Source organism: Leptidea sinapis, chromosome Z, assembly GCF_905404315.1.
Source record: "Leptidea sinapis chromosome Z, ilLepSina1.1, whole genome shotgun sequence".
Taxonomy (NCBI): Eukaryota; Metazoa; Arthropoda; class Insecta; order Lepidoptera; family Pieridae; genus Leptidea; species Leptidea sinapis.
Genome location: NC_066312.1, coordinates 16,524,454 through 16,543,420, shown reverse-complemented (window position 1 = coordinate 16,543,420; position 18,967 = coordinate 16,524,454). Strand labels below are relative to the sequence as shown.

The 18,967-nt window shown below is 32.9% G+C and overlaps 1 protein-coding gene across 2 annotated transcripts in view; it reads right to left on the bottom strand.

Annotated features, from left to right (window-relative positions):
- Positions 1-950: 950 nt before the first annotated feature.
- LOC126978740 (UNC93-like protein) overlaps positions 951-18,967 on the bottom strand; it is a 97,540-nt gene continuing 79,523 nt past the window's right edge. For both annotated transcript variants that reach the window (XM_050827786.1, XM_050827787.1), the window contains 6 exons: positions 10,483-11,174; positions 10,035-10,254; positions 9,616-9,781; positions 9,020-9,287; positions 5,085-5,281; positions 951-3,393 (listed from right to left, as the gene is read on the bottom strand). In XM_050827786.1, the coding sequence (XP_050683743.1) occupies positions 3,271-3,393; positions 5,085-5,281; positions 9,020-9,287; positions 9,616-9,781; positions 10,035-10,254; positions 10,483-11,155 (1,647 nt within the window). In that variant the 5' untranslated portion in view covers positions 11,156-11,174 and the 3' untranslated portion in view covers positions 951-3,270. The remainder of the gene's footprint in view (positions 3,394-5,084; positions 5,282-9,019; positions 9,288-9,615; positions 9,782-10,034; positions 10,255-10,482; positions 11,175-18,967) is intronic.

The following is an 18,967-nucleotide window of genomic DNA, read 5'->3' as shown; positions in this document are numbered from 1 at the left end:
CTTGGGTAGCTGGATTACTCTTTTCATCAGGTGCGACCTGCAAAATCTTCTAATTGTCGTCAAATAAAGAAGAGCTAATAAATAAAGATCCTTCGAAACAAGCACCAAATCTGATAATGATCTTGTAACTGATAGCATTTTAAGTATATAGAACGTTCATGGGTCACGACTAAGAAATTAAGATTTAGATAGACATGAGTTGATAAATGTTGCAGTATGGTTTTGACAGGCTTTATCATTTAACAAATCACATTAAATTTACTTAATTTTAAATGTAAATTCAACATTTTGTTCACAATAATAAAATAACTCATCTTACCAAATTATACAGTCTTTTATTTCACAATTGATTTCAAGTCCTCACTAGCGTATGTATCACCGACGTAACTACTTCTACTTAAATGATGTGATGTAAATTTATACCAGTAACTTTATTGTACAAGAGCATTACATGACATTACGTTTGTAGTTAAAGTCAAATGCTCAACCAATCGCCCCTACGAAATAGTTAATATTGTGATAATAACCTTTATCGTTCTAATTGGTGAATCCCCGTATAAATACGTTTATATTTTCTTATCTCGAAGTAAGATAAAGAACAGGGATTTATATGAAATATACAGTTCTAGTGAGAGAGTGGCGAGCATTTATTGAAAATGCTCGCCACTCGATTCTTGTTATAATTTTATAAGGCACTTAATATTTTAATAAAATTCCCTATAAATAAATGAAGTGTGTAAATATTACCGTTGAGTGCGCGAGTCTTAGTTCGTTAGTTGAGTGTAAGTAGTCGATTAATATATTTTTTTAATATAATCGTCAAATATAAATCACATATAGTATAATGATACTATTTGACAAATATTAGGCTCTAGTAGTTAGTGCAATGGTTTCGTTATTGCTGTTAGTAATTTTCTTCAGACAGAGGATGTCAAAGTCAAAGTGCTATCTAAATATGAACAAATTATATGTTTATTTTCATCACAAATACTTAAAACACTAAAGAATAACATAATAATCATAACTTAAAAAAAGTACTCATACAAAGGAGTGTGAAATATAATTTGATATAGAAAATTATTTATTTGAATTAACTTAATATTAGTTTTTATTAACACAATATTATATTTTTACATTTTGCGTTAATTATCACGTTGTTTCTATTCCCTAAGGTAGCGTAGGGTATAAAAAGTTTGTATTACCTCGTGTAAGCATTAACAAAATAAAATTTATCTAATATACTATATAATAAAAATAATAATAATAATAATAATAATTTGCCTCTGTCAGCATTTGATGCCGGGGCAAAAATCACACATTTGTGCCAAAATATATGCGACAAATATAATTAAAATTTTGTACTGACATTTCTCTATTGTATGTATATTTATACGTCACGCAATTTCATACATAAAGTGTTTTAAATAAGTTATACAAGGAAATTCGTATTGTATAATTACACACTTTGTGTCCGTTTCTAAAATAAAATTTCATATTAGTTTTGCCTACAGCATCACTATATCAAACATAGCAATGGGTAAACAGTACATACATACTAAATTCTTATAATAATTTATTTGATCTATAAACCTTAAGGATGTAATATTAAATTTTCTACGTTTATAATTCATTTTAACCTATTTTTATCATTCTATCTATAAGTAATTTTCACCAACTTGATCTGTATCATTTGCAGATTGTCTCGAACAAATTAAACTAGGCTTTATTAAGACATTAATATTGATTGTTTTGTATAAATTGTTTTGTTAGAGCAGACCTTAGATTTAGACAAATACATGAGTTAATAAATATTTATTTTTGGTGTCGTAAAGTATATCGTATTTTATACAAATTAAAATAACATAAGCGTTTATTGATTACAATATAAAGGTATGAATGTTTTTTTTATGAATTGAATATAAAATCACTATCTCACTACAGTATCGTAGGTTAATGGTTATAATGTCTTTGCATCATCATACAGTGCAGTAGCACCAATCTGATGATCACCGAAGCCTCAAGACTGCTAAGCACTAGCATATTAAGTATAAAGAAAAATAGTAGAAATTTAGATCTACACATCACAACAAAAATTATAAGACATGAATTTAATACAGACCTTACAACTTTATGACCTTCTCAGTTCAAAGTAAATTTATGTTTACCATTTTAATTGGTAACAACTGTGTTATAATTTTAATCCTTAAAATTAGAAATCTAACAAAGGTTCAAAAGAAATTTATGTTTTTAATAATTAAATAATCGACATAATGCTATGACAATTTTTGGTGATTCTAAATTACATTATTTTTCATAAAATACCTACTTGCAGTAATTATTTAGTTAATTTATTTGACGCCAGTCACTTTCTAGACGCCTTTAAGTCGAACTCTTTCTGATTTCATGTGTTTTTCATGTTATTTGTAATACGTCAATGATATATTACTCATAGGTACTTCGTTTAATATTAAAACGATTCACAAGTGTTACAAACGAAAACAAAAGACTTAATTAGGAAATATCACTTCAGCTGGTATCATTTGCTTTATTTATTCTGGATAGTACGTAGGTAAATAAATGTCGTTTTAGGTACCTACTTAATGTTTTTATAAGTAACTTATAAAATTTTAATGTAATGTATTATTTTATATAAATAATATAATTAAGAGTGAATTGAATGCAACTTTTAATTGATTGTGTATCAAATTTCTGTGTAAAAGTTATACTAAACCTATTATGTTTGATGATATTTTACATTTATGTATTCATATCAAATAAATTATAATTTGGAACGAAGAGTATTGTACAATTACATATTTATTTCATATTGGTGCTGATTTTTTAATGTCACAATTTCTTCGTTATCTTAATTATTAAAAAATAATTTTGGGTCTTCAGAACAAAAAGCTTGCGAAACAAGTTTTCTGTCTTAAATATGCTTGATCCTGGTTTAAAGCACATCCCTATAATATTATGTTTGACACGATATAAGACACATATAATTTTTTTTTCAAAAAATATAATCTCTCTAGAAGTGACATCTACGTAATGAAAGGTGACAGAATCATTTACTCAGGTATCCTTTAGATAACGGATAACGGTCCCTTGTTGAGGTTGTAGGTTTTGATAATATATACTAATCGAATGTATATAAATAGGTCTAAATTAATTCGAGGAGTTGATATCAGCATGATTTGTACCTAAACGTTGTGTATGGCAATATAAGCGCGCATGCGCTTGGCGATTTTACTTCTATTAGATCTGTATTTTTCACAGATGGGTGATAATGATCTCATCATCGATATCATCTTTTTCATCATCTTCTTCTGGTGGTTGATTAGATGCCTCTGCTGCTGCAGCTGGGTTTTCAGCGGCAGCTTTTAATCGGCGAGTCTGAAATATGAGAAATGACGGGTTAATGTTTATATTCAGTTATAATGATATTATGCAACTTTCTTGCTTTTTTATAGAAGCAGGACAAAGAAGCGTACGGATCACCTGATAGAGCAACACCAGAGGAGTCACAGGAGCGTTACCAGCCCTTTAGGTAGGTACGCGCTTTCTTTGAAGGTACCTATGTCGTATCGATCTGGGAACACCGCGCAGCAAGGTTCATTTCAACGTTTGGTAGTACGTGTCATAATGTTCCTATAGAGCCGTAGTACGTCCAAACGTCAGATCTATCTGGCGAGATTGATAAATACGTTGGTATGACGTATGGTCAAACAGCTCTTTGAACTACTCTGTGATATGAATGCGGTAAAAGAAATGCAATGAAGAGAAATCGAGCGACTAAGCCGTTCACAGAGTACTAAATCCGCGACTATTCGGTAAGCACTGTGTTGTACCTTCCAAATAGTTGGAGCAAATACTCCTTATGTGGCTAGACTCGCGCTTCATAGAACGCTGGAATATGCGGAGCGCGGGCCGGCTTGAAATAGCCTATCGCTCTTTGATGGCCCCGGGTTTTATACTTAACCCGAATTTAGTTGCTCGGTGAGGCATTAAGGCGAATAATCTCTAAAATAGGTAATACGACAAACAAATTTCGTCATTGATGCGCAATTTTGAGGCTTTTCGTGGGTTAAATTTAATAAGGTTCATTATTCTATTCCGCGGCCTTCTCAAAAGGCGTCTTGATAGATGAAGTGAATATATTATATGAAGTAAACTTGAATATATTGTAATTAAATTTAAAAAAAGCCCGCTGAGTTTTGTGCGCCCTTCTCCGGACTGAGGCATACTATTTCGAATATGGTTGTCATTTATGACGTTCAATAAGTGATATTAATACTATTTTGAATAAAGATATTAGAATTTTCCCTCTGTATTTCCTGAGAGACCTGCATGACCAGTATGTAAATGTAGAATATCAATGAATGAAAAAATCACATAAGAAACTAAGCCAATGAAAGTACTATGATTCTTAAGATTTATGAGTATCAACTGAGCATTAACTAGGAGACGTATTCCGCTGAGCTATACTTAGCTTGTAGCCTTGTTCTATTAATTGATTAACTTAATTTAAACTGTTTGTGTTGCATACCCCAAAGTCAAAGTTAAATAAACTTTATTCAATTTGGATTAAATTAAGCGATTTTGAATCGTAACTTTCATTTAAATTACTGAATTTAACATATGTTCGGAAAAAGTAGAGCTCTTGAGAAGAACATACAAGAAACTCAACGGCCACTCTTTTCAATCAATAGATCATTTTACAATGGTTGTTATATGCAAAAAAAATTGCATGATTTTGCATCCAATATATGAATTGTATTAGTTATAAGAGATTTAAAACCAATTATACCCAAATGGGAATACTCAAATACAACGAGATACGAAAATTTATCGAAGTAGGCGTTACTTTACGGAAATCCATAATATAGTTATATAGTTTTCTTAAGAGTTAATTACGCCAATATTTGTCTTTTAAATAATTCGACAAGTGTTTCGCCTCACCTGTTGACTCGCCAAAATCTGGCACGTCTCAAACTCATGTCTCGTGCCAGATTTTGGCCAACGAGATATCACCAGATGCAAAACAGTGAAGGAATACACAGATGTGAGATGTATTAAAAACTGACCTTTCTCATATGGAGTACCTCGACGATCAGATAACCCACAAATCCGATGATAAGTACCACCATCATTACATATAGCTTCATTCTGGCGCAAAGGTGAGTAGAGTATGCATAGGCAACTACAAAACCGACACTCTCCCATAGCCTGTAGTTGGAGAAAGCAGCTTCCTTGTTGCGTCTAAACAGAACTCCATACAAACCTGAAAATTAAACTTTAATCAAGCTTTATATCATAAAAAAGAGAGAGACCAGAAGATATTCATAAATGTTAAATTGGTAAAAAAAATACATTATTATCGCCACTTAATATTATAATAAATCCGGTTGTTCTCGTCTTGTCAATGGAGAGTATTTGCACAGACACAACCAGGTCGCCAGGATTATCCATCAGCAACTTGCAATACAATACAATCTTGTGCATTTTGAAGTCCCGTATTATTAGTATACTCCGGAGCCAGTTCTGGAAAAGAGCCGTGGCAAGCTCTACTGGGACCGATCCATCATCACGGACAGAACTATCATTGCTAATAAGCCTGATATTGTGTTGGTAGATCGGTTAGAGCGTCGGGCATTTATTGTTGATATCACCATCCCATGTGAAAGCTGAAATAGACAAATTATCGAAGAACCTAGACTTAGCACACGAGGTTACTGACATGTGGGATGTTGATTCCCCAATAATTGTCCCAATAGACGTTTCCGTAAACGGTCTAATAGCAAATAGCCTCGACCATCATCTCAAGGAGCTCTCACTTAATAACTGGATAAAAAGTCAGTTACAGAAAGCAGCTGTATTGGGAACGGCAGGCATCGTGCGGAAGCTCCTCAGTCTGTCGCCCTAACCACCGCGCCGGCGGGACTCTATTTTTTATATTTATATTTATAACATTGCTATTTATAAAATTACGTTATATATATATAAATGTATAAAATAAGATGAAATTATAATAAAGAGAATAATAATAATAATTATTATTATTCTCAATGTATTATTATTATTATTAATATTAATAATAATTATTATTATTATTACTTAATATTATAAATATGAATATTAGTTTGTATGTTACGCTTTTACGCCGGAGATACTGAACTAATTTTGATGCAATATGGTACAGCGATAGACTAGAGCTTGGGATAGGACATAGGCTATTTTTTTACCCCGGAAAAATACATGATTCCCGCGGGATTCGTGAAATACTGAAATTCGCGTCGATGAGCTATAACTATTCCAATAGCAGGTTTATTTTGCAATAGCAATCTTCCTCGAAGTATAATTTATGTAATATGTGGGGAACGGGAGCGAAAACGGGAACCGGAACTGGACATGAAATAATCATCAATTGCAAACTTGCTTTATTCTTTTTAAAAACCCTTTATCTACGCGGACGAAGTCACGGGCATTAGCTAGTTATAAATCACAACATCGGATTGCTCATGAGTATGATATTATATCAAAAGCAAAGAAAAGAAAATAACTATTATCAATCTAATCAACGATATGACGATATGAAACCTATGTGAGGTTAATGTTAGATGTAGTTTTTCGTTTAATCTCTCTCTATAATCACTATATCTTTTGACTATTAATAAATTCGTGTCTAAATACCAATTAGCTTAACTGTGATACATAATATAGAAACGTGCCTATAGCATTGTGCGTGACTTTTGTTACTACAGAATTATTAAAAAATAAAACATCTATAATCTTCAAGAGTTTCACGTGATTATGACATAAAAGACATAACGTGCAAATCCCTACTAATATTATAAATGTGAATGTAAGTTTGTTTGTTACGCTTTCACGCCTAAACCATCGAACTGATTTTGATGAAATTTAGTACACAAAGACAGACTAGAGCTTGAAAAAGAACACAGGCTAACTTTTATTGCAAAAAAATAAATGGAGGGGTTGATAGGGGATGGCATTATGTATAGAAATCGTCATTATCGAAGATAAAACCATGAAACTTTGTTTTTAGGCACAAGTGCAAGTAAACATTTGTTCGAGCATTTTTTAAACTTTGACCTACATGGGGACAAAACTGAAACTGACTGAAAAGACTGTCCATAATGACAAGGAATATCCGCTGTAGGTATCATAGAGGGCACCACCAGCAGCGGAAAGAGCAGTTTGTATGTGTATTATTTAAAAAGTATCCTAAAAGATAAAAAACTGTCCAAAGTAAGTATTAAATGCGGACTAAGTCGCGGGTTTAAGCTAGTACACTATAAAACAAAGCATCTAAAAATTTAAGATTCCATTACTGCACCAGACAGCAAAGGAGGCATTGATGGACGAACGTCTCAATACACGCACACATACGCAGGTCCTAGTTGTGGCTTGTGTCTTATGTCAAATAATGCGCGGAAATCAAAACTAACGGCTCTTGCCGCCTTTTGAATTTCAGGTGTAATCAATCATTAAAGTAAGTTCATAACACTTATTGTCTTCACTTGAACTCATTTTGTCAAATACAATTATTTTTTATGGAATACTAGCTGGCCCGACAGACGTTGTTCTGTATATAATAAATAAAATAATGTTTTTGGATGATTTTGTCAATAATATATCATAACATCAAAAATTACTTCGTTAAATATGCACCCTGCTGTCGTAATGAAATTGTTTCACAGCAGAACTCTCAAACCGTGCGTCAATAAATTCTTTCATAGAAATTATGTATGGACACATCAAAGGAAAAACAAATTTGTTGTCTTTATTTAATTTAGCAGCATTTTCCTGTTTATGCACCTTTTGAACATTCTCTGGACTTCCACAAATAATGCAAGACCTAAATTTGCCAAATCGGTCCAGCCGTTCTCGAGTTTTAGCGAGACTAACGAACAGCAATTCATTTTTATACATATAGATAGATAGATAGATTAGTACTACTTACTAACAAAACGGTTGTTTGTACGTAATTAACTTGAAACTTACTATATTTGAGTAAACAAAATGCTTTAAGGATTATCCGAGTATTCCAATTGCAATAATTAGTTTCGGCACGATGAGAAATTTGAAGTATATAAGTTTAATTAACTACTTAGAAGTTTCCAGATTCAGTCCGATTTAAACATATTTTTTGTTGATCAAGTAAGCTATTAAGCTGCGTACTTGTAATTTTAACCGGTGGGGTTAAAATTATATGTATTTAAACTCGTATACAAGATACGTTTTTGACATGCGTTGATTTACTGTTTAGTCACAAGATTATTATGATAATTTTAATAATTAAATTTAAGGTAGCAAAATAAAAGCAAGAACCGTAACTAATGTAAACAAGTTTTATTAATACTTATTATATTGGTAGATAGAATAGCACGGAATACAGCTTTTGAGCAAAAAACACCCATCAATCATAAGAATGCCTTCTACATCACGATTTACCTTTGAATCAACAGTTTACCGCTAATAACATACCACGAAATAAATTGAATGTATTTGTTCATTTTTATAGAGCCTAGCCTCTCCAAACCATTAAATTTAATGATATACCTCTACTATTTTTTTGTGTAATACTTTGCTACAATTCGATTCAATCTTTTTCTTATTTTATGACTAATATTAATAAGAATTATTAAATGAATACGAGGGAATGCTTGTCACAAAAATGTTTTGTAGGCAATTTATGTCATTAATACTTTAATTAATACCACTCTTTTTGGCTCTCATTTGAGAGTATCTAACGATAGAACGATGTTGAAGGAATGTTACATACTTTTTAACATACAACCAAACTATAGAATGAGATTCCTTATGCAGTTTTTCCAGGACTATACGACATGGGGATACGACCTTCAAAAAAAGCGTATACACTTTTCTAAAAGGCCGGCTTCTGTGTGTTCAACGCTCCTGTGATTCTCTAGTGTTCAGTAGTCATCACTTAACACCAGTCAGCTCAGTTGTCATTTTCTTCTATAAAAAAATATCTTACCATTAACTTGAGTTTGCCAGACGGCATCACCAACTCCCCACAGTCCCGATATTACGAAGAACGTTGTCGTTGATGTTGGGTTAGGTCTCCAAGTCAACAAATAGACTATCAAGGCCAAATGTAAAGCACCTCCCATCACCAATATTGGGAATCTTCCAATGTACTTCATCACTGTTCCGAATAGCAGTGAACAGACTGCGTTCACGACTCCGAAACATATCATGACATAGCCTATTGATCGGATACCCAAAGCGCAAGATACGTATGCCTAAAACAAAGAGAAATTATTAAAAATAAAAATGGCGTGTGCTTTAATATAATAAATATTATTTATAATAAAATATTAAAATTTTGGTAAATTTTGCTCGGACTTTACGCAAAAGAGCGTTTCTTATTCAATACCCACAAATAAGGAGCGCAGCTTGCCTTAATAGCTTTTCACTCCAAAAAGATAAAGATTATACTTCAAAGTTGAAAATAAATGCAGAAGAAATGCAAGTCATCTTACATAAGTAGTAATAAATGAAGTAAATCATACTCTATCATAGATCGTGTCGATCGTAGATGTATCTTTACTAACACCGCTTCTTAATTACCTGCGTATAGTCAGCACCAATAAATGCTTGTTCCATTCCAATCCACAGAGTAATCGGGATTAGAAGCTGCTGATTTGGCTTCTTCAGCTGGTAGGCCGTCGCTGATAAAAGCTGAATTCCTGATAATTCCTTAGAGGGATCATTTTTTCTTTGTTTTTCACCGTATCTAAAACATTACTAAGGTGGTCAACTCATGAAACTGGAACATGATAATTATTTACTGCCAAAGTGTACAAATATATTGCTGATAACGATTTATACTCATTAAACAAATATCAAAGGTACATAAGAATACATTAATCACTACATACAAAGTTAGCTTATAATTCAACTGTAATTTCAGTTTCTCATCTTCAATAAGAAGTATAATTACCAGCTGAGGCATATCAGAATCTATTATAAAGAAGTATTGGTATTACCTTGAGAGTGGGTCAACTAAGAAGGCAACCATAAGAACAGCAAAAACTACACAGGCGAGGTATATGGCACTGATCTCATAAATCTCACTATCTGGCGGCCGGTGCAAGTTCTGGTTGTCATGGTGACCACCACCGATCATACAAAAGTTTGCTCCACACGTCAAGGCCGTTGTACTATTATCCAAAGATGATGCACCGCTGTGTACACCCGATGAAAACACTATAATAAACAGTTCATTATTAATGACAAAGTTTAACAATAGAAACAGTTATATCATATTACGACATAAAGTCTTAGCTAATTATTTAATTAAAATTTTCAATTGATTATTTATGGTATGTTCCTATTGAGAGGTAAATATTTAATTTTATCAATGTGGTTTAATATAATACAGTTATGAAATTATACACAACAATTTATGAACAATAATAAACACAATATCCTTACCTAAGCTAGATATTAGATTTCCCCATAGTTCAGCTGTTTGCCACGCAAGAAAGAAGAAGCCGAAGAACCTAACGATAATGCCATCAACTGCTTGATCTGTCAGTTTCGCGTAGACACTACCCGCTTGAGTTAAGTAAGTAGCCTTCGATGTCCACATAGGAGCGGCACCAAGTCCAACGACCACCCCAGCGGGCACAAGCGTATAAAATGCTGGATAAAACTGGGCAGCTATATAAGGTGCATAACACATCATCGATAGACACAGCGTCCATTTTACTGTTAGCCTCTTTATGAGGAACGTGGGTACGAATATGCATGAGAGCACAAGAGCAGCGTAAATAGAACACAATGAAACGGTCCCCAAGCCGTCAGCGGCGTTAATGGAGGACTGGAGATTGGCTGTTCCTTGGAAAGCAGTGAACTGCACCATAAAAGCAGCGCTTACAGCTGCAACGTTTTTCAGGATTCTCCATTTTTCATTTCTAGAGAGTTGCACCTTTCCGGTGGCGTACGAGTCGTCCTCGATCGGTAGTGGGGGAGGCTTGACAATGTCAGCATTGCTATCGCGGTCATGTTGGAAGGCGTCGTTCTTAAAACCAGACTTGATTGTGTACACAGAGTCCTTGACTGTGCGTTCATCCTCAGAGCCACCGCCGCCGTGCGTCGCAGTCATCCCGTGATTTCTTTTTGACCTGCAACAATGTGTTCAATTTTACTAGAGTATTGAAAAAAAAACATCTATTTTTAATTGGCTTGAAAAAAAATACGAACACACGACATATTTATATATGTGAACTTATATTTAAAAATATGTAATAGGTATAAGGAGACTATTCTAGGTTTTTCAAACATTGCTAACGCGAACCAGGAAGAATTTCGTTCGTTAACCTGTTATTACTTGTCTCTGTCACTCCCGCGTAAATATAATACGTACCGCTCGCACAGATGCAATGACCATCGTCCTCGGGGATTATAAGCCTTTTACTTGAGACTGAAAGGTTTGTTTTGTTTGTTTGTTTTTGGTTGGCCTTGAGTCATGATACAAGACTAGCTTGACATAATTAATAATCTTTAATAGCGAAAGAACGACATTGAATATTGGGATGCGTTAGTAATAGCAATTTCTTAAAATATGAAATTTAATATAGAGCTATATACATGTAACATGTATATATCTGAAAATGGATATATTATATTCTTGAAACCATTTCAAGTCAATTTGCAACATAATACACACAAACGAAAATCTAACGTTAATTTGACGAAACCAAAGAAGACAAACAAACAGCTGTCATCTTCATATTTTCGTTCGGAGTAGGTTTAGAAATTCGAAATGTCAAGGAATGACGTTCGATTCGAAACTTCGAAACGAATGGAACCATAGTAGGAAACTTCCGAAACTTCAATCGAAACTTCGTTTTTCGTTGAATTAGAGTAGACCTAAAGGAACGGTAGTTAAAGGGTGTGATCATTCAGAAATACAGACTACATTTTTCCCGAATACTTACATCATTTTTTCCCTAATGACAGAACAGTATCTGTCGGGTCAGCTACTTACAAATAAATTGAAACTAGTAAATTTATATTTCTCGCAAATCGCGCGGTCGTAGAATGTCAAACGTCAACAAGATGTAGGTGGAATTTCTTATTTTAATGTAATGTCCACTGGTGGAACTCTGCTGGTATCCACGCGAGCTCCTCTGTGATAAACGCGGTAGAATATTTCTACGAAACGGTAGAAAATCAAGCTGATCGGAGATGACTTGGCCGTCGATTATTCGAGTCGCTCTTCTTTGTTTGCGGCTTACATGCAGGCGGTAGCTTTTAGGGGAATACTGTCTCGCCTTACTGAATACACCAAGCTATTCAGAGACCAGTTTGGTCTTCTCTCCGAATTGACCACGGAACCGAACATCGCTCAATATATGGACGTCGAGCATGCCAATACAAGAATCCAGGAGATACGACAAACGGAGAATTTTTAGTGGTGAATGCACAAATCTACCCAAAATTGCTAAGCACAAATAAATATCATTTCTCTTCAACAAATAATCTCATATACTTATTATAAAGTATATATGTATGTATGGAAACAAGTTTTAACCTCAATATCAAACATTGTGCTGGGTGCTTTAAATATTATTACAAAAAAAAGTCAACACGCGTAAAGTTTCTGTAAATCCGTTTGGTTTCAATTGTGTATGCATGTGGTGTGTTTCGTTAAGGATTTTATGATGTTATAACCAACATTTATGACACTGATTAACAGGACACGCTTGATAATTACAGTAATTATAAAAGTAACGTGTAATTTTGTAAGAACGGGTTATTTTATATAGTAAACGATCCTCGGACTTCTAAAAAATAAGTGATTGAGCTATACCTTGCAGTCATAATAAAGTTTTATTTATTTTCGGAAATTTTTAGCAAAATGCTTATAACTTTTATATTTATTGTATTAGTAATTTATTTTCAATATAAAGTCGATATTAATAATACAGAATTCAATTATTCTTTTTCCTATATTAATATAAGATTATACATATATATAATTAGGTATATCATTATTATTCGAACTGACTTTAGCGGAATGAGCGTTACACAGTCGAGTGACGGATGAATGACACTCAGCGCGCCTAATGAGGTATTGAATTTAAAAAATATCATCGTTACATACTCGCGCAATACTTGCCAACTAAACTATCAAGTTCAATCAAGAAAAAAGTTTTAAATTCGTTTTGATGTTTATTAAATAATGACATTCTATATAACATATAAGGACATATCATTCTGATAGCAGAACGGCAAAAGTGTGCTTAAAGACAATGTAAGCACACTTTTCTCCTTAGTCGGGTATCAACTGTCACTGTCTGAAATCGAACCTTAACTTAATAAATATTTTGCATTGCTGCTTATTGACCAAGAATATTTTAAGCAACTGGAGTAAATGCGGCAGTGTATAAATACAGCAGTAGAAGCTTATTATGTCGTTTTGTGACAAGCTCCCACAATCGGCTCTGTTTTTATATGACGTGATTTGTGTATATTATGTATAGAATGTCATTCCTATTAAATCAATAACACTGCTTCAGAAATAAATGATTATCTGAGAGTGCGCAAAAAGTCAATAAGGACAATTGATACAACAATAGTCTTCAATCTATATTTATCCACGTCCAAAAATGGTTAAAATGCAATTAAATAGAGTCCATAGGCGCAAACAATTCAGATGTTGGTAGTGTGTTGAAACATTAATACATGTTCCTATCAAGTTGTTACGCCAAAAACAGCTTGTTGATTTTGAATGTCCCATTGTGAAACTTAATAAGTATGTACGCTGTTGTTTGTTGTTAGAACGAATGACAACAGAGTTGACATTTGTTTTGTCAATTTCCTTGTGTTTGATGCGTGAAATTTGAAACACGAGTGAGTTATTGGGATACAGTTTTCAGAACAAAATAATAGTTTGTTGAATTCCGTGGTGATGTTATTACAATTGATAAGACTTAATTCAATTATACAAATCAATCTTAGATAATTTATACATCTAGATAAAGTCACTTGCTGTTAGACAAGCTAAGTGTTAAACTCGCGAATTGTATGACACTTAGTGCGTTTATGGTATATGCAATTGCTTAAAATAGAGGTTAGTAGTAGTAAAATCTATTTGTTTTCGACGTTTTCACAGCTGTCATAAGACTATCTAGTCACTAGATATCTAGACGTATAATAATGATCTAATGGCCGTTTTCAATAACCTATCTATCCTTAGTTTAACTTACTAGAGGTAGAAAACTCTATCCTTTTACGCTTACTTACATTTCAATAACCTATCGAGATGAATCATTGGAATATAACTATATTGGACATAACTGTGGATAGATAAGATCTTGTTATTAAACGGTGGCAGCAATGTATCCGTAACTAGAGATACGTTATTGAAAACGGCCGTTAGTCATGAATGTTAACCTTAAGTAATCGATTTGCTTTTCGTAATAATAATTCAATAATTTTTTTAGCTTGCCATAAATATAAGTCGTTTATTGCTCCTATTGATTGATAGTTATATCGAAGACGTTACACGAATTAAGTTTAGTAATCCTGGTCCACAGTTCAGTAAGTATTATTTTGTCGTTGATTCACAGTTTGGTCAGTAAAGTAATTCTCCCAGACCGCGGATATCTTCTAAATGATCCTTCTACAACCATTTAAGGTCCATTAAGAAGTTATTTAATTTAATAAACCTGTGGTCTTTCTTTTGGTATAGATAGAGTAATATCTATGTTTGAAAAAGTATATTCTATATTGTCTATAGCGTGTTTTCAATTAGTTTATTTACTTTTTATTGTTAGCATAGTGATATTGTAAGTAGGTATTAAAAGAATGGCTCTGTCGGAAATCTTACTACTCCACAGCTGAATATCTTAGCGATCAGACAGCGTGGGACTAGATTATGATTATTGACACTTCATCAATGATAGTACAATATTGTATCTTTAATTTTATTAAAAGGCTCAAAAAAAGAATACTAAAAATAGTGTATTGTCTTTGGTCCTTCGAAGTGAGTAAGACCATGTTTAAAGATTACTAACGGCCGTTCCCAATATTCAGCCTATCTCTTACTTGAGATAAAAATCGTAACTATCGTTGACTTTTCTGCCCCAATAAACTCATCGACGTTAACTAACCTAATCCGTGCACGCTGTGTATCAATGGGACGACGTATAGCTTATCAGCGATAGAAGTTTGTATGGAAATCTAATAAATTCAATCCAGCTAATTACTGACAATAGAAGGTACAAATTTATCTCTATCTGTAGATAGTATATTGGGAACGGTCGTAAATAGACTAAATTATTTCCAATACAATTTTAGATGTTATTGTAAAGAAGCACAATTAAAATCATTATGAATTGTAACATGTTGGATCATCATAACAAGCACCAGAATGAATTGTTATGTCGTCTAATTTCGTGTTATTAGAGTAATCACTTAAGGTAGGGGTATATGGTTAGTAAATATAAGAGTCCTGGGAGTGTAATTAGTACAGTTTACACATCTCATCGTTTTTCTTATATAACAACCCATAATAATACTAGAGATGCTATCTACAAAGCCATTAATGGTATAATTAACTAGCCACTGTTGTTGCTTGTAAATTAAAGAACATCCGATTATTAATCTGTTCAACATAATATAACATGTCCAACAGATTAATAGAATAATTCAGACATAATATAATACAATTGTCGAGTTTATCGTCAGTTATTATCCCGAGAACAACGGGTGGGAGGTATAATCAAACCGAGTGCATGTTTTATTGATAAGCCCATTCATACAAGTGCAAACAACAAAACACTATCTTTATAGATACGAAAAATCTTTGTTTCTAGTTTCTGAAATGATCTCTAAATTTGATTCTAGTACACAGATTAAAATAAATTAACAGAACTGACAGTGAAGTATTGATATTAATTAATTATGTTTAACAAATATTTCCAAATTTGATAAGAGATTATAGCAAGATAGAAAAGGAACACGAATCTATTGAGACTGTTACCTTTTTCTATTGACAAGCCCTCAGCTACTCTTGACTTTAGCTCCTCAGTATATTAAACCACTAGCCACTGACCTGTATAAATACAGCAATTTTTTTTGCCTATTTGAAGCGCCACTCGCGAGCGTCCGGAGAACTAATTTTGTCTTACAATACTCTGAATTATTTTTGGATTAAGAATTCATTTCGTTCGTTTTCTATGTACTTACTTCAAGAATCAAAGTACATTTTTTTTTGTAAATAGTTTCCCACCATTTATCGATGTTTGCTGAGGTTGTCATCACTAGTTTTAGTACCGCAGACTCGCTACATGGCGAACAGCGCCAATATGGCGAATATCAAACAGGCACAAAAGCACTTTGACAGCCACCAGTCCAGTAGTATGTAGTAGAGGTCAGTGCCACTAGCTAACACAGTCATTGACAAATCAAAATTGGTAAAGCGTTATCGGGCTATCGTCGTCTATACGATAGTATATTCTAAATCTATGGTTAGGAGATGGTTTTGTTATACTTAACCCGGAGTTTAGCAAAAATCCTACTTGTAACCAACCATATTTAATTTCAAATTACGCCTACATTTGTTTGTTTCTATATTACAATCTTTGATATTATAGCAACAATAATTTTACTTATATTGTGGCGAAATTTTCGAATGTCCCATGCACAATAAACTTATACGAGTAAACTTGTAAACAAAATTATATAAATCTTGCTTTATCAAGGTTTTAGGCCAAAGTATGGTCACAGGTTCGTTTAGTAATAAATTTTCTAATATCTAAAACGTAACTAAATTCCATGCAAATTGCTCATTTAAGTATATAAGTAAATCATCAAATATTAATCGCAATTTTTGACACTTAATTGAAATCAGAAAAATAGAGAGATGAACATCTCTGTGTTACATCATTGATTTTAATATTTTTAATATTCCATCGTTACTGTACTATACTAATAGAGGCCTGGACATAATTCCCACGCTCGATACATTTTTCACTTCCCGTGGCACTGGCACACCCTATCATTGTTGTAATGGCGGTGGTAATGAGCCTTGCAAGGCCGCACACAAATTTGCCAATTATACAACTAGTATGACCCTTAAGAGTAGTAATACCTAACGTACTTACTTACATACCACAGCTAAAATTGTAGACTATTTAAGATATGATATGATTCATACACTCGTACCATCATTAAAAAAAACTCACAATAATTTAAAAATTTTCACAAGTTTTTTCTTCTTTGAAAAACATTCAGAATAGTCTAGTAGATTTATTAACGTTAATTTAATTAAATATACATAGAAATTTATTTCCAACATCTAGTGAATATGTATAACAAAGCTTAAAATAGTTAAAACATAGTTAAGTCACTTTGAAAGGAAAAATATTTAATCAGATTTAATAATAATAATAATAATAAAACTTTGATTTATATAATTAAATATACAGGATTAATATTACATTAAAACTCAGAACATTAAATGATTATGAAAGTTTGTTCTTGGCCCGTGGATAATTTGCTTCATCGACAAGTATTTTGTAAGTATTTTATTAATAAAAGTACAATTACTTCAGTGACTATGTTTCTTCTTCATTGTTAGTTCGCGAATTCATTTCGGGTTAAGTATACTCGGACACCGATAGAAAGAAAGAAATGACAGATAAATTTAAAAAAATATGTTTATTTTTTATAATTATTAACATTCTCTTGCAACACCAGAGGATTCACAAGAGCGTTGCCGGCCTTTAAGGAAGATGTACGCGCTTTTTTTGAAGGTACCCTTGTCGTATCGTCCCCGAAACACCGCATAAGGAAGATTATTCCACAGCTTTGTAGTACGTCGAAGAAAGCTCCTTGAAAATTGCACTGTGGAGGACCGCCACACATCCAGATGGTGGAGATGATATCCTAATTTGTGGCGTGTCATGCGAAGGTAGAATTCGGCGGCAGAAATCAGGTGAAACAGATATGATGAATGTTAATGTTTGTTACCGCGTAATGAATGTTTATATATTATGTATGTTTATTGTATTAAATACATCGTTGTCTAGCACTCATAGTACAGGCTATGCTTAATATGCCTATTAATGACGTATGTATAATACATAGAACGTCATTGATGCCTATGCTTAATTTGGGGCTAGACGATTTGTGTGAAGTGCGTCTTTGGTCTTGTAAACAAATCAATAATAATAATGAGCTGTACAATACAAAAACCTGAATATATAATGTTGTCTTCTAACAGTTGTTTTGTTTAAATAACATCATGTAAAAATGGCCTTAGAGGCTAAAAACGTCAATTATCGATGATGTCCAGCCTTCATTTAAATACTGGTTGACCTCCGATTTAACGAAATCTTGATGCATCTTTTGCGATGACAAAAATTTAATTCATTAATATTTTAGAAGAAGTGTTTCAGTCACACAAAAGTAAGGTGAAACATAGATTTCAATCAACCGTTTTGTTTATATTATTATCTTCGCTAGACAAATTTTGAAGTGAATTTTAATTTGTATCTTGCGTTAAAAAATCCTTTGAACTAAATCTTCTCATTGCGAAAAATAGCATGTAGCCCCACGTATAATAGAACTAGTAACATAACCTAACTATATGTTACAATAATGTTATGATACTTCAATAATTTTAGTCCAATACGACTCGATATTTCCCTATGTCATTCTGAAATGCACTATGTCCAAGGAATGAGAACAAAATTTGAGCGAACAAAATTTGAGGTAACAAATACTAGGGTGTCAAATTGAGAAACTGTGGCAAAATTTGTGCATGTCTTCACGAATTTAAATAATTACACCACGAATTCAAATAATTTTCAGTGCTTGCGGAGATACTTATTACTAAAGTCAAAGAATATATAATAATACAAATAAAAATCACTTTATTCACGTATGTCACGGAAATGACACT